The sequence below is a fragment of the Magallana gigas genome, chromosome 1 (assembly GCF_963853765.1).
Source record: "Magallana gigas chromosome 1, xbMagGiga1.1, whole genome shotgun sequence".
NCBI lineage: Eukaryota > Metazoa > Mollusca > Bivalvia > Ostreida > Ostreidae > Magallana > Magallana gigas.
The window spans coordinates 45,923,452-45,936,645 of NC_088853.1; the positions used below are offsets into that span (position 1 = coordinate 45,923,452).

Genomic DNA, 13,194 nt, shown 5'->3' on the forward strand with positions numbered 1-13,194 from the left:
TGGAATATCAGCGCACCAGCCATTCAGTAATCTGATTATTTAGATTATTTTCTTCATATAGTTAATGACCATTACCGGTATCCTGAAGCTAGCCAGACTTTTACGTCTTCTGCGAGTTCTGAGGCGAATCGAACAATTTGCAGCATATGGGGCGGCAGTGCTGATGCTTCTGATGGTTTCCTTCACTCTGATTGGTCATTGGCTGGCTTGTATTTTCTACGCCATTGCCTATATGGAACGTCCTCATCTCCCTCAACCAATCGGATGGCTCGATACTTTGGCGGATAAATATGACATGCCATACCTTGCAAACGATACGATGAGTGGTCCTCCAATCAGAACCCGCTATATAACGGCCCTGTACTTCACGTTCACAAGCCTCACGAGTATAGGCTTTGGGAATGTGGCGCCAAACACGAATGCCGAGAAAATCTTCAGTATTTTTGCCATGCTACTAGGATGTAAGTCACAAATTACATTCAATTAATATAAAACAAATGGAGGATGTACATATCTACACAGTTTATACAAATGTAAGCCTACCTGTAGTTCTGAATAATAGGTTTAGAGTTTTCATCGCTAGTCAGTATATACATATCTATATACTTAGTATATTAACAGGAGGAACTTGATCAAAGGGTTGGAACACGTCGAGTTGCCAGGCGCGAATCATCAGATCGAAGGAGACGCGAAGAAAACGCGCCTGGCAACGAGACGTGATCCGGCTCTTTGAATCAAGTTACTGTTACAATGATAAATTTATTATATCACCTTGTTCATGTCAGAGTTTTAATTACTAAACTACCTATTTAAGATTAATCATGACGTTTACTTATTCAACAAAATTATTTTCAAAAGACCTCTTTTTAAACGCGCTAAAATACAGACGGTATTTTTTGTGTATTCGGATCCCCACTGTGGAATCTCAAAAAATCGGATCACATTCAGTAAAATTAACAGTATCAAGAAAGGAAAAATTGATTGGTACTAGTATATAATAAATAGTTTTCGATTTTAATACAGATTCCTCCGTTTAAAGCACAGGCCAAAGGATGATAGCGGATCCTTTTGTTAACTTTGTGTGTCAAAATGGTACAAGATATCCTACTTTCGCTGATACCAAACACTGTACTTGACTTTCGGTACATGTAGTATGTACATAATTATGGTACATTTGTACGTCCTATTGAGAAACATAAAAACCATCTATTATTATCAGTTTAATCGTTTTTCGATGCGAAGGAAACAAAATCCCCCAATCTCCGCTCTGCTTTGTTAAAAACCGCACAACCCCAAAGAGCAATCAAAATCTTTGACATAAACTAGAGGGCTACATCCGAGTAGTTCGGAGTCCCTCGTCAATCATCGGTGACGTTTACAGCGTGTGGAGAAGTATATTACTGGTATTGGTGCGTCAAATGTCCTTGTTAAGTGAATTGACTCGTCCGAGCCGTACCAGCAGAAAAAACAGACTAAAGGAAGGAAATAGTATACGTATCACTGTTGTTACTGATCTTTAAAACAAGTATAGTGTGTAGCAGACAAATCTAAATCAAGCTAATTAAACTCATTGTGCTTATTTATCTATTTTGATTTATTATTTATATAAATATCTACAATAGAAAATGTTAAGAGTATTCCTCTACATCTTTCTTAATATTCTATGAAACACTCCGAAAATTCTAAAAGCATTCATAGTAAATCTTATATCCCCAAACTTACGATACTATCCGTTTGATATGTGTCCATCAGATATCAGAACTTGTTGCTAAAATTCCATATCATTTGTTTTATTCTTGTCAAAATATCTTTTTTAATTGTGATTTAAGGAAAATATATTAAATACATTTAAAAAGAACAATTAATGATATGAATGATAGCTGCAAGGTTAAAGTCAGAGTGTGTGGAGGTCAGGATGGTTAGTCCATTTGAGATACAGTTGTAGAGACTGTTTCAATTTTAAGAAAATGAAATCTGGAATGGAATATTCACTAACTCCCAATGCGTCCTTTTAAAAATCACTTCGAAGTACATTTATGTGTTGTAAATAAAATAATTTTTTTTCATTTTTTTTTTACTTTTAAAGACTCTAGAATTCTAAACTTCCTTAGACTTTTACTGTAACAATTCCTTTATTCTCAATTTCATTGGCCATGGTAAACCACACCGAAATCATCGGATGTTAATGTTTTGTGTAAATATTAGTAGCCAAACATCAGTTTGAAGTATCGGCTTAACAGTCTTAAATGTCTTTTTGTGGTATATTTTAAGGTTTTACATGTATCATTGGCTTTAATAAATGAAGTTCCGAACTATCATTTATAAAAACAGCAGTTGTCATGGACGCCTATGTAATATATAATTGAGATAGTCTTTCCAATTGTCAAAAAGCTCCAAGAATATGTGTTCCAAAGATAAATTAGGTATTTACTAGACTTTTACCCGTGCGTGCACGGGTTGGCATTGCATATGATATCGGACATTTACAAAATAGATATTTTAACACACCGTAGTGTTGACATTTACATAACCAAGCTTTAAACCTATAATAATGCTATTAATTTTACTACACTTTGCTTAGTTTTTGTCTCGGGACAGGCATTCACCACAGTTAAAATGCCTCCCATTTACCCGTAATGTAGCAGAAAATTGCAGAATCGCTCCGAAACGATTTAGGGGGATTTTTCATAGTAAATGCACCGTGTTAGAGTTATTTCCCGTATTTTCTTTGATAAATAGAATGTATAGCAAATTTCCAATGAAAGTTTACACGCATTTGTTTTATCGTTTCTAAGTTTATCCATGCAAATGTGATATTGTGGAAACACAAAATACGATCGTCTTGTGATTTTGCGTGAATGAATGCGCATGCGCAAAATTGTAAAATCCAAAAACCCCAGATGATTTCCGGAATATTTTGAGGAATTTTCGTTAATTATTAATTAGCGAAGCTTGATTGATAAAAAAAAAAAACAAATTGGTAATCTTCAAGTACCAATGATGTTTAACATATATAAAACAAAAGACAGTACTCTTCCGATTAATCGGTATTAAAGACCAATCAAAGTACTGAAAGTACTGTTAGACGGTGGCGCCGTTTGAAAGTGGCATATTACATGTATGGTAATTATTGTTGTCGAAAATCCACAGCCGCATCTCATACGTGTACTAATACCTGACGCTTACTCGCACAACTGGTCGTGAGTTACCTACATGGATAATTATGTGGAAATCGTAGTTGTGATCACAATCCACTCTTTACAATTGTTGTGTCTCTTTATCGTCATCTTTTGGGGAAATCCTATAGATTTATCATAGGAGCCTTTGTAGTATAGAAGTTTGTATCTATATGTTTGTATCTATATGTTTGTATCTATATCAGTTGACATTAAAACTCCGTTTTCGGTTATACATGTACTACATGTACGTATTTTGATTGCACCAAAATGACTCATTAAATATGTGGGTTGCCACCACATATCAAATGAATAATTCCAATCCAAAGCGATTTTATCACAGTACGCCCAAATAATTGATTGTATAAAGAAGGGGAATTTTTTGGGTTTTTTTCCTTTTGACCTTTGGGTTGACCCCGCAAAGGGGAACAACTTTTGAAAATTGTGGATTGGACTATTATGCTTTAAAGATATTGTAGATTTCTCAAAGTAACGAGAACAAATAAAACTTTGGTATCATAAAATACATGTACTTATCAGGTTTTTACTAACTATTTGGGCATACATGTAGTACGGTTATTGTCCCTCTCGACAGCATTTTCCCTCAATTTCTTCACGGGGGAAAAGTTGCATCATCACACTTGCTTGTGGACCATGTGCATCACACTTGCTTTGTCCTCATAGTCAGTTAATAAATTTAGGTGTACAGAAAACGGAATGGTTTACAAGAACCTGTTTGAGAAAACTGGTATTGCTTCTGGAATGCACGTCATCATGAAACAGAAGAGTCAATCAATATTTTATCTTCGACTTAAGTGGATTATTTCCATTTGCTCGCAACGAAAGTGAATACAAATTTGAAAAAAAAAATCATACAATATTCAGTCGCGGCAGTTTCATTAATCCAAGTTTTAAAGAACATTTGTCTTATTGTATTTAGCTATAGATTTATTCAAATCATTTGAACTGTTGAACGAATTTGGGAAAGTCACATGTATATCTTAGCGCTTCTCAGTACACTTAACACGCATAATTTACTTGCTACATTAAACTTTTTTTAGTAAACTTATAACAAATATTGATTAATTATTCAAAATTAGTTTTTAAAAACACCAAACAAACAAAATCCAAGTTGAACGCATGTTTTTTCTGACCGTACAGCTGTGTATATAAATTTCATTTTATTCTTTGCATGTATTATACAATAGATCTAGGGTTTGCAAATCCCGGCAATATTTTCGGAAAGCTATATAGTTCTGTAGCTCAGCAGAATACTACAGTTATCTATGAAGCACATTTTGTTACCTTCATGTTTCATTATTTATCGCAAATATAGCATGGATGTATACGCTACGGCCGATGTAGCATTTCGTTGAGTGATGACAGGTGTGTATTTCGATTGCAAACTGACGCATTTATATAGGCCCGCCTATTTGTAAATGAAAACAAATGTCTAAGATAGCTCATAATAGAGTTGTACTCGCGAGTTAAAAATTATTTGAGAACAAAAGGGGCGATATTTACGTACATGTGTAATAATATTATCTGTTAGCGACAAAATCCCCAAAACCAAAGAAAAAGTTCTCTTATAGCAGAGATGGGCGCATATGGATTAAAGTCCGAATTGTGCTTCGCTCATCGAATTGCGTTATTCAGTTTATTGTGAACAATTCACCAGAAACTGTTAAGTGAACAAAATTATTATATCTTACATTACCGTTCACAATGTACCATAAATGAATATGGAATATTGCATGAGTTAAACCGATTGTTTTTTCTCACAAAAAGCTAGCGTTTGCTGCAAATTAGAGATACACGAGCTGACACGCCGAGAAATCCATAAGACGTTTTACAGCATGTCTTTAATCCCTTATTTGCTTACAAAAAAATCTGAACTGAAAATCTTTGAAGCATCGTAAAATGTGGTTTGTTTATTCATGTATACATGTAAAATTGTAAAATGGCAACTTGATTTGCACGTGAATTTTACAACCCGAGGCCGATCGATTAGCGTGTTTGAGAGAAAGTCAGCAGGAAGTAAAGCGTCAACATCAGTAGTAAATATTGTCTGATGAATATTGAGGTGCCTGTAATAAAATTAATGTTCCTACAGACTGAGTGGGTTACAAAATTAGGTAAATCACAGGTCAGACCAAAATTAAACACATTTGTATCGTAAATTTCAAGCTTTTTGTATGTTTAAAAACACATGCACACTTGTAGAAGAAAGTGTGCCATTGATCGGTTTAAGTTCAATAAAATGTAATTTATGTAATATTCATTGTCAGTATATGTTGTGAATTCTTTAGAATAAGCTACAACAACAAAAAAATATTCTGCCTCAACTAAAATTAATGCGTTGAAAATGACTGAATTTATCGATGAAGCATAATTGCTGAAATATGAAATGGCAAACCTGTTTAAAAAAAAAAAACAAGAAGCGATTATTGTGAGATTATTTAAATATAGGTACAAAATGATTAGCAGCTTTAATGCTTAAACTATCCGATAAGATTAAAATTAGTTCTCATACTGAAATCGACATATAGATAAAACATTGCGTGTAACACTGCATACCGAACAGAGTTGTCGTTCCTTATCCGCTAGGGTCCCCGTGAGAAATACTCTTCCGGTCAGGACCGTAGCAATAGACCGTGGCTATTTATAGCCACCGTCTAAAAAGTATATTATTTTAATATAGTAGTATAGATATTAATAAGTATTCATATAAATAAGTAGTTACACCACTGTGTACGATTTGACACCTGCTTTCGTTTTACGATTTGACACCTGCTTTCGTTTTACAGCCTTGTTGAGTGCTGCCATTTTTGGTAACGTGTCCTCCATCATGCTGAGGATGTACCAGGGCTCGGACGACTATCAGGAGCGCGTATCCAGCATAAAAGAGTTCATCAACTTTCATCATCTACCCAAAAACCTGGCAACCCGCCTCCAGGAGTCCTTCCAGCATGCATGGGCGTACACTAACGGCGTGGACATGGGCAATGTACGTCATGATAGCGAGACAGCAAGAACTGTGTGGTTGTCTGACTAAATGTTTTTGCTACACTGTATATGTACAAGTAAAGATAACACTCATTCAATGGAATATTGTATTTAGCCTAATAATGTAGCCTAAGAAACATACCCATGTGGACGAATCTGACTCAGTGAATTTGTTGTTTCAGGTTTTGAAGGGGTTCCCTGACTGTCTACAGTCCGACATATGTCTTCACCTCAACAAGAACCTGCTGACCAACTGTCAGGCCTTCAAAGGGGCAAGCCCAGGTACTTCCGTGCTACGGGACTCAACAGCTGAAACACACAAATTAAACCACTGCATTTGTTTGGCATTTACACAGAGAATATACTAGTACATAACAAAGGGAAATTAAATATACAAAATATTAAATGTAATTTAGATATACTTGTTAAATAATTATTAATATCAATTATTTTATCATTTATTATTTTGACGTTTTTCTTAATTCCTTCAGGATGTTTACGTTCACTGTCCTTGAAATTCAAAACTACACATGCGCCCCCTGGCGACACGTTGATACATCCGGGGGACATTCTGACTGCCATCTACTTCATGGCGAGGGGATCCGTTGAAATCATGAAGGACGACTCCGTCATGGCTATATTAGGTACATGAACTCTTTATCGGGCTATTCTCGAGTAAATTCAGTATGCATGCTAGCTAGTCTATGATGAAAATAACTGTTAAAACCTTTGAATTTCAAATTTGTTGTTGCCAATTTTCGTAGATTGTATTTTGTTTTTTCCGTGGATACCCACAAAACCCATCATCATTGAGCCCCAACTTGTATTAATGATTCCACGTTATCTGGTATGAGACAGGGCTGAAATGAAATAAGATTTGTCGGTTTATATATTTTTCTGTACTTGCTGAATAATAACTATACATTTGTATTTAAAATATAGATATTACTATATTAAGGAAATACTGCGATAAGTTACCTGTACATTATATTTTCTCCGTTCCCATCACTCAAGGTAAACACGACATATTTGGCGCCGACATGAAGGACTCGGACACGGCGGGACAGTCCCTGTATTTTGTACGGGCGCTGTCCTATTGTGATATTAACAAGATAGAGCTGGATGACCTAAAGGAAGTGCTACAAACTTATCCGGAGTTTGCGGAACAGTTTATTAGGAAGTTCCATGTGACTTTTGACCTTAAAAAGGTATTTAAATTCATGGGTTTATCTTAATTAGGGCCTTGCTCTGTTGGTGCCCTTTAGTTATCAGTTTGTCCGTCCGTCCTTCCGTCCGTCTGTCCGTCCGAGATCGTTCGTCCGGCGCATATCTTCTCTCCCCTTTGCCCAATCTGGCTCATACTTCACCCACATATTATCTTTGGGTGAAGGATGTGCAGTGACCTTGAACCATGTTTCTAGGTCTAAGGTTAAGGTCTTGATATATTTATATGAAACATCCTTGTCCAGACCATATCTTCACTCCCTCTGCTCCAGTTTGACTCATATTTCACTAACATGGTGCCTTTGATCAAAGGGTATGCAGTGACCTTGAATAATGTTTGTAGGTCAAGTGTAAAGGTCATATCAGATTATACAAATATCCTTTTTTTATGAGCATATATATATTTTTTCCCACTTAGCCCTATTTCGCTAATACTATACTTAAACAGAGCCTTGCCGTGCAGAGACCTTGAACCAAGTCAATGTGTCATAGCAGATCTCTTTATAACCAGTTTTAGACCATAGATTATTTCACATTTGCTTCATCTTGCTCAAATGAAATAAAAATGCTTGTATGTAAGGGGTAATGATATTGAATTAGAAGTTCTATGCCAGCTGGAAAATTTCTAAATTTTAGATCAAGGTCAAAGCAAAATTCTTTGAAATTCTTTTTCTCCTATTGTCCATTATTTAAGCGGGTCCCTTTGAGATGGTCACCATCACAATGTTGTCTAGTTTCTACACATTATAGACACTTAAACAGAAAAATAGACATACCGGTACTTTATTTTGAATGTAAAGACGCAATTAGATTTAATTAGACCGGTTTTCCACACTCTTGTAGGGCACACTGCTGGAGAGGAAGTACAAATCTAAGATCGAGGACGAGACACTGAAGTTTATCCGTCAAAAACGTCCCAGAATGCAATGCAAAGGGCGCTCGATGGATGGTAAGATTTGTACTCTGTGCTTACTTGTTGATAAGAATGTCTAAACCTCTATACCTGTCTTTTTAAGCATAAAAACAGGGCTTTGTTTATATTTAAAGTTTATTTAGACGTGCGAAAGGTTGTTAACGTCTTGTAGTAAATGTGTTGTGCGGTCACAATTATAATGTTTACTGAAAAAAATTGAGGATTAACAAAATACATGGAAAACATATGATAAAGAGTATCATGATTTGCGATGGTATATGATTTTTTTCCAGCTTGTTTCATTACCTATTTTTAAAAACCATTGAGACATGATCAAATTACCTTGAATCGAATTTCTCCGATTTCAAACATTCATACGATTAGTTATAATATACAAAATCAAACCAAGGAAACACCCCACAATCATCCTCCGGGTGGGAGGGGACGGGGAATAAGATTTTTAAAGCAAAGAAAGTGCAGTGGAATCTACCAGTCCTCCGAACCCGAACTAGTTTCTAGCATGTCTGGTTTTAGACAAGGTTATATATATACATGCCATAATTTAAACAATAAAATGCTTTCTTTGGTGATTCATTAAAAAAATACATAACCCGCGAAAGCAGGTTATGTAAATTTTTTTCTGCAATGATCACCACCTTCATAACCGGCATGAATCAATAAAGAAAGCATTTTATTGTTTATATTGACGTCTTTCTTTCAACTAATTAACAAATTGATTATGAAAAGTAAGTAAAATTCAATAAATTACTGCTAATGTACGTAAGTATGTTAGATAAAAGAAACAGCCAACTCGTATCCTGAGAGACTTTAAGTCTGGCATCGTCATGATTATTTTGTGCAGTCAGTGATATTTCTAAGGTCGCTGTAGGTCTCGACCAATCGATAAACAGGGCGTGTCAATTTCAGTCCTGTCACTTTCTTATCAGATTCAGCCGCTGTAGATTTCGACCAATCGATAAACATGGCGAGTAGATTTCTAGTCGTTTCTGTAGAGTTATGAATTAATAAAGGGAATATTACTTGGTACAATGTACATGCCATACTTATCATGAATACTATCATAATATTTATCATCAATTTTTGATTTATATTCATGGGGGAGGCATTACTTTCCTATGGGGCTATTATATTGCAACAAGATAATATAGATTTTTTTTCCCTTCATAAATCTATATATTATATTCTGCGTAATTAAATATTTAGATAATTGTAAAATCAAATTACTTATGTACAAATCAAAAACACCCTCCTACAGTTATCGCTTTAAATGCTAGTAGATCACGTTTCATTTGCATGAAGTTTTATTACAGCTGGGCATCGAAAGAATTACATGAGACAAAGAAACAGCAACGATCCGACCGGAAGTGACGAGGAACACGTTGGGATTCTAGAGTTTTCTACCGAGCAAGCCACTGAAAATGTCAACATCGAGGAGAGAGAAGTACCGCCCACCAGGAAAAACTCCTCCGCCTCCGTGTCAGGTACACATAGCTTTTGCTGTTATATAGATGACTATACGCACCTACAAATGCATAAATTTAATTATATTGATTAGAAAACGATGCCAACAAAACTAATATAAAAAAAGAAGTTATATCCATGATCTCACGCACCCAGATTTTATTATATACAATTTGACGACTAAGAACTTTATTATTGATAAGCTTCTTTTTAATTACTTTTTAACAGGTGCTATGACGAATTTTTTCTCTGCTGTAACGGCGGTGTCTAGAATCAATAAGATAACCAAACCGAAACGCCCAGCTATGGCATCGAAATCCAAATGGGGCGCAATAAGATCAGAGTTCATATCAGAGAAGCGTACAACAGACGATGATGCATATGATTCACGTGACTATAATTCACCAATGGATTCCACAGCTACGTCCTATACACCGAAGTCGCTCTCCAGTTCCGGTCCTCAGTTAATCACTGTGGACTACGACGTTTCAAAGCAACGAGAAATGCGTGACAGTGGTCACGTGATAAGTGATATCGACAGCAAGATAACCTCCCTTCATCAGTGAGTTCATTTTTTTCTTTCGATATAAAACCCAGCGGTTCTAGGTTTTTTTCAGTCGGTATGTTTTCATGAAGATCGACAGTTATATGTTAGATGTCTTGTTTTTATTGAAATATGTTAACATTTTTTATGAAATAACTTTGCAAATAAAAAAAGGCGTAAAAGAATCTCTGGTATGATCTGTGATGATACTGTATCTGACTTTTATCCGACCCATACATTGTGCTGCAGACGGATTTTGAAGGGAGTTTTCGTAAACTAAAGGAGTTTCAGATTCTAACATGCCCCTGGAAAATCAAAACTTATTCAATTTACATAAAAAAGCACTGAAGATAGGCTTTTGACCCCCCCCCCCCCCCACCACTTTTCAGTTGATAGAAATAACGTTTTTAATATCATCTCAAATGCATTGGACATATACCTTGGATCGGACAACTTTGGTTGTAAATAAACAAATAAATGTGCACGCGCTCCTGTGTTATTTCGTATATCCCTGAACTAGAACTAAATAATTTTATCATTATAAAGAATTTGACAGTCACATTGTCAAAAAAATAGCAATATAGGCATCGTAAAATGACGTCAAATACGCCATCATTGAAAATTTAGTTACGAAGATTTTACCCTAAAGCATTATTTGAATGTTGTGCATTTGATTGTTAATTAGTGAAAATGCACTCTCTGCCTAAAATGATTAGACAGGAGTAAGTTTTGAAACAAAATTTGATTGAAGTAAGTCCATGAAATTGTTCATTTCACCATGGATCGGACACAAATTAATCATGCATCGGACAGTTTTCAGTGCATGATTTCTTCTAATAATAAGAATGTTATGTGCTCATTCCTTGTGATATACTTTAATGTGAAGTAAAATAAAAATGTTAAAAATAATTAATAATACAAACATTTTCGTCAGACCACTTAAAATTCGAGTTTTATGGACACAGCCTTTTTAATCTAAAGTTCCTGTAGGAGCTGGCACGATAAAGAACCCCTTATGATAAATATTCCTTTAAACAGAAGCTTTAGTCTAAATTTGAGGATTTACATTAAAAGAAATCTGAATAGCAATTAAAAAAAATTATTTTTCCGAACCTTTGTATTTTTGCATTCATTAATTTTCTACATTTTTAACAATTTCACTATTTTTCCATCCAATAATTAAGCAAGGGGAAAAATTGTCACTTTTAACACAAGTTTTATTTATATTTGGACGATAATTGATGCGTGATCAAAGGGAAAAATCCAAGGGTGTCTAATGCATGGTGAAATCACCCTATAAGAAAGTGTTTTGAAAGAATGAATCTTACTAAATATAGAACACTTTTAATACAGTAATGTATAATGTACGTGTATATGCTCCCTGAGGACGCTCAATTGGTGAATAAAAAACATATTCATATAATAGCCAAAACGAAAATACATTGTATGTTTATTCAGACAGTTCAGTGTATTTGCTTAAATTGTTTTGCCCCCCCCCCATTCGAAGTTTTATTACAATAATATCTAGTAGATCAAGTTCGATTTTAGGTACGATCGAGCCATTTTACCTAGATTTATTTTAATAAAACCGTGGTAGAGCTTGGATTTTGGGCAGTTACGTGACAAACTCCAATTTGATGAAGGCGGGGTCTACTCATGGTTAACTGTCCAGTCATTTGCCAAAAGATGCAATGTATGAATACACGTAACGCAACGACACTTGCCCGACTTCATCCAGGGCTGTATATTTCAATTGAAACATCGTCAATGTCACACAACAGCAGTTCTTTTTTTTTGGGGGGGGGGGGGCTTACCGATTTTGACAGCCTATAAATATTAATGAGCTTCTCTTAGCGAATAAGAAGAAAAGAGGTAAATGTTTGACAGCTTGTTTTGATGAGCAAACTAGATAGTAACATCCCACCGAAAGTCCAAGCTCATGTTGAAACGGTTCTAAAATATATGTCAAATTCTAATTTGGGTGCGATCGAGCAATTTTTGACAGAGATGTGCGCCTTGGACTTAGAAAAAATTCAATTATTTGCAGTTTCCGTTCATTTTTTCGCAGATGTATACGAGAGGGGGGCATTACTGTTTCACAAATATCTATTAATTGTTTAGGGGGTGGAGCATGGCAAGGCTATTTTTTGATTGAGTAATTTATTTTAATTTCAGACGAATGAATACATTTGAGAATGATCTATTCACAACCGTGGACGCTATTCTAGAGCTCCTTGGACAAAAGCCAAAATACCCGCATGTAACCCAGACAGAAGACATTTCTATGCATCCGTCCGCCAAATCTAGTGACGTCAGCAAGGTGCCGAAACCAAAAGGGGCAAGACTGATCAAAACCGTGACCGACTTAGACCGTGTGTTTGCTAAGATATGAAATAAAATGCCAAAATTTAAGTAGTTTGATTTTTAGTTGTCAAATATAAAGACTTAATTTCAACAAAACATATACGTATTATCCAACTATAGTTAAAACTGCAGGATCTAAAAAATGAAATACATATGTAAATGTATGATTGATTAAAAACGACAAGAGCCAACGACGTAAATCAAGAACAAGAGTAGGGAAAAATATTATCCGAGACACTAAACAATTTTTATAATAAACTCTTTGGTGCATCGAGTTTGTGTCTGGAGTTGTCATTCGTGGCAATTTCAGGAAAATCATAATAATTTCCAACTGAATTAAAATCAGATACATTCGATGCCATACCAAACTAAAAGTAAAAACATGCTACAGCACATCTGAAAACATCAGTGTAACATGAAGCTGTGTTGTTTAAATTTTCTATAAAAGCTACTTTTATGCCATAAAAATGTTATAAGTTGACAGA

General features: G+C 35.2%; 1 protein-coding gene across 8 annotated transcripts in view; it reads left to right on the plus strand.

The window, feature by feature from the left end:
* The window catches only part of LOC105320240 (potassium voltage-gated channel subfamily H member 7), a 53,540-nt gene extending 40,783 nt beyond the window's left edge, over positions 1–12,757 (plus strand). For all 8 annotated transcript variants that reach the window (XM_066068477.1, XM_066068495.1, XM_034465955.2 and 5 more), the window contains 9 exons: positions 62–461; positions 5,984–6,183; positions 6,365–6,464; positions 6,674–6,826; positions 7,197–7,390; positions 8,250–8,355; positions 9,651–9,821; positions 10,030–10,363; positions 12,521–12,757. In XM_066068477.1, the coding sequence (XP_065924549.1) occupies positions 62–461; positions 5,984–6,183; positions 6,365–6,464; positions 6,674–6,826; positions 7,197–7,390; positions 8,250–8,355; positions 9,651–9,821; positions 10,030–10,363; positions 12,521–12,737 (1,875 nt within the window). In that variant the 3' untranslated portion in view covers positions 12,738–12,757. The remainder of the gene's footprint in view (positions 1–61; positions 462–5,983; positions 6,184–6,364; positions 6,465–6,673; positions 6,827–7,196; positions 7,391–8,249; positions 8,356–9,650; positions 9,822–10,029; positions 10,364–12,520) is intronic.
* Positions 12,758–13,194: the final 437 nt, after the last annotated feature.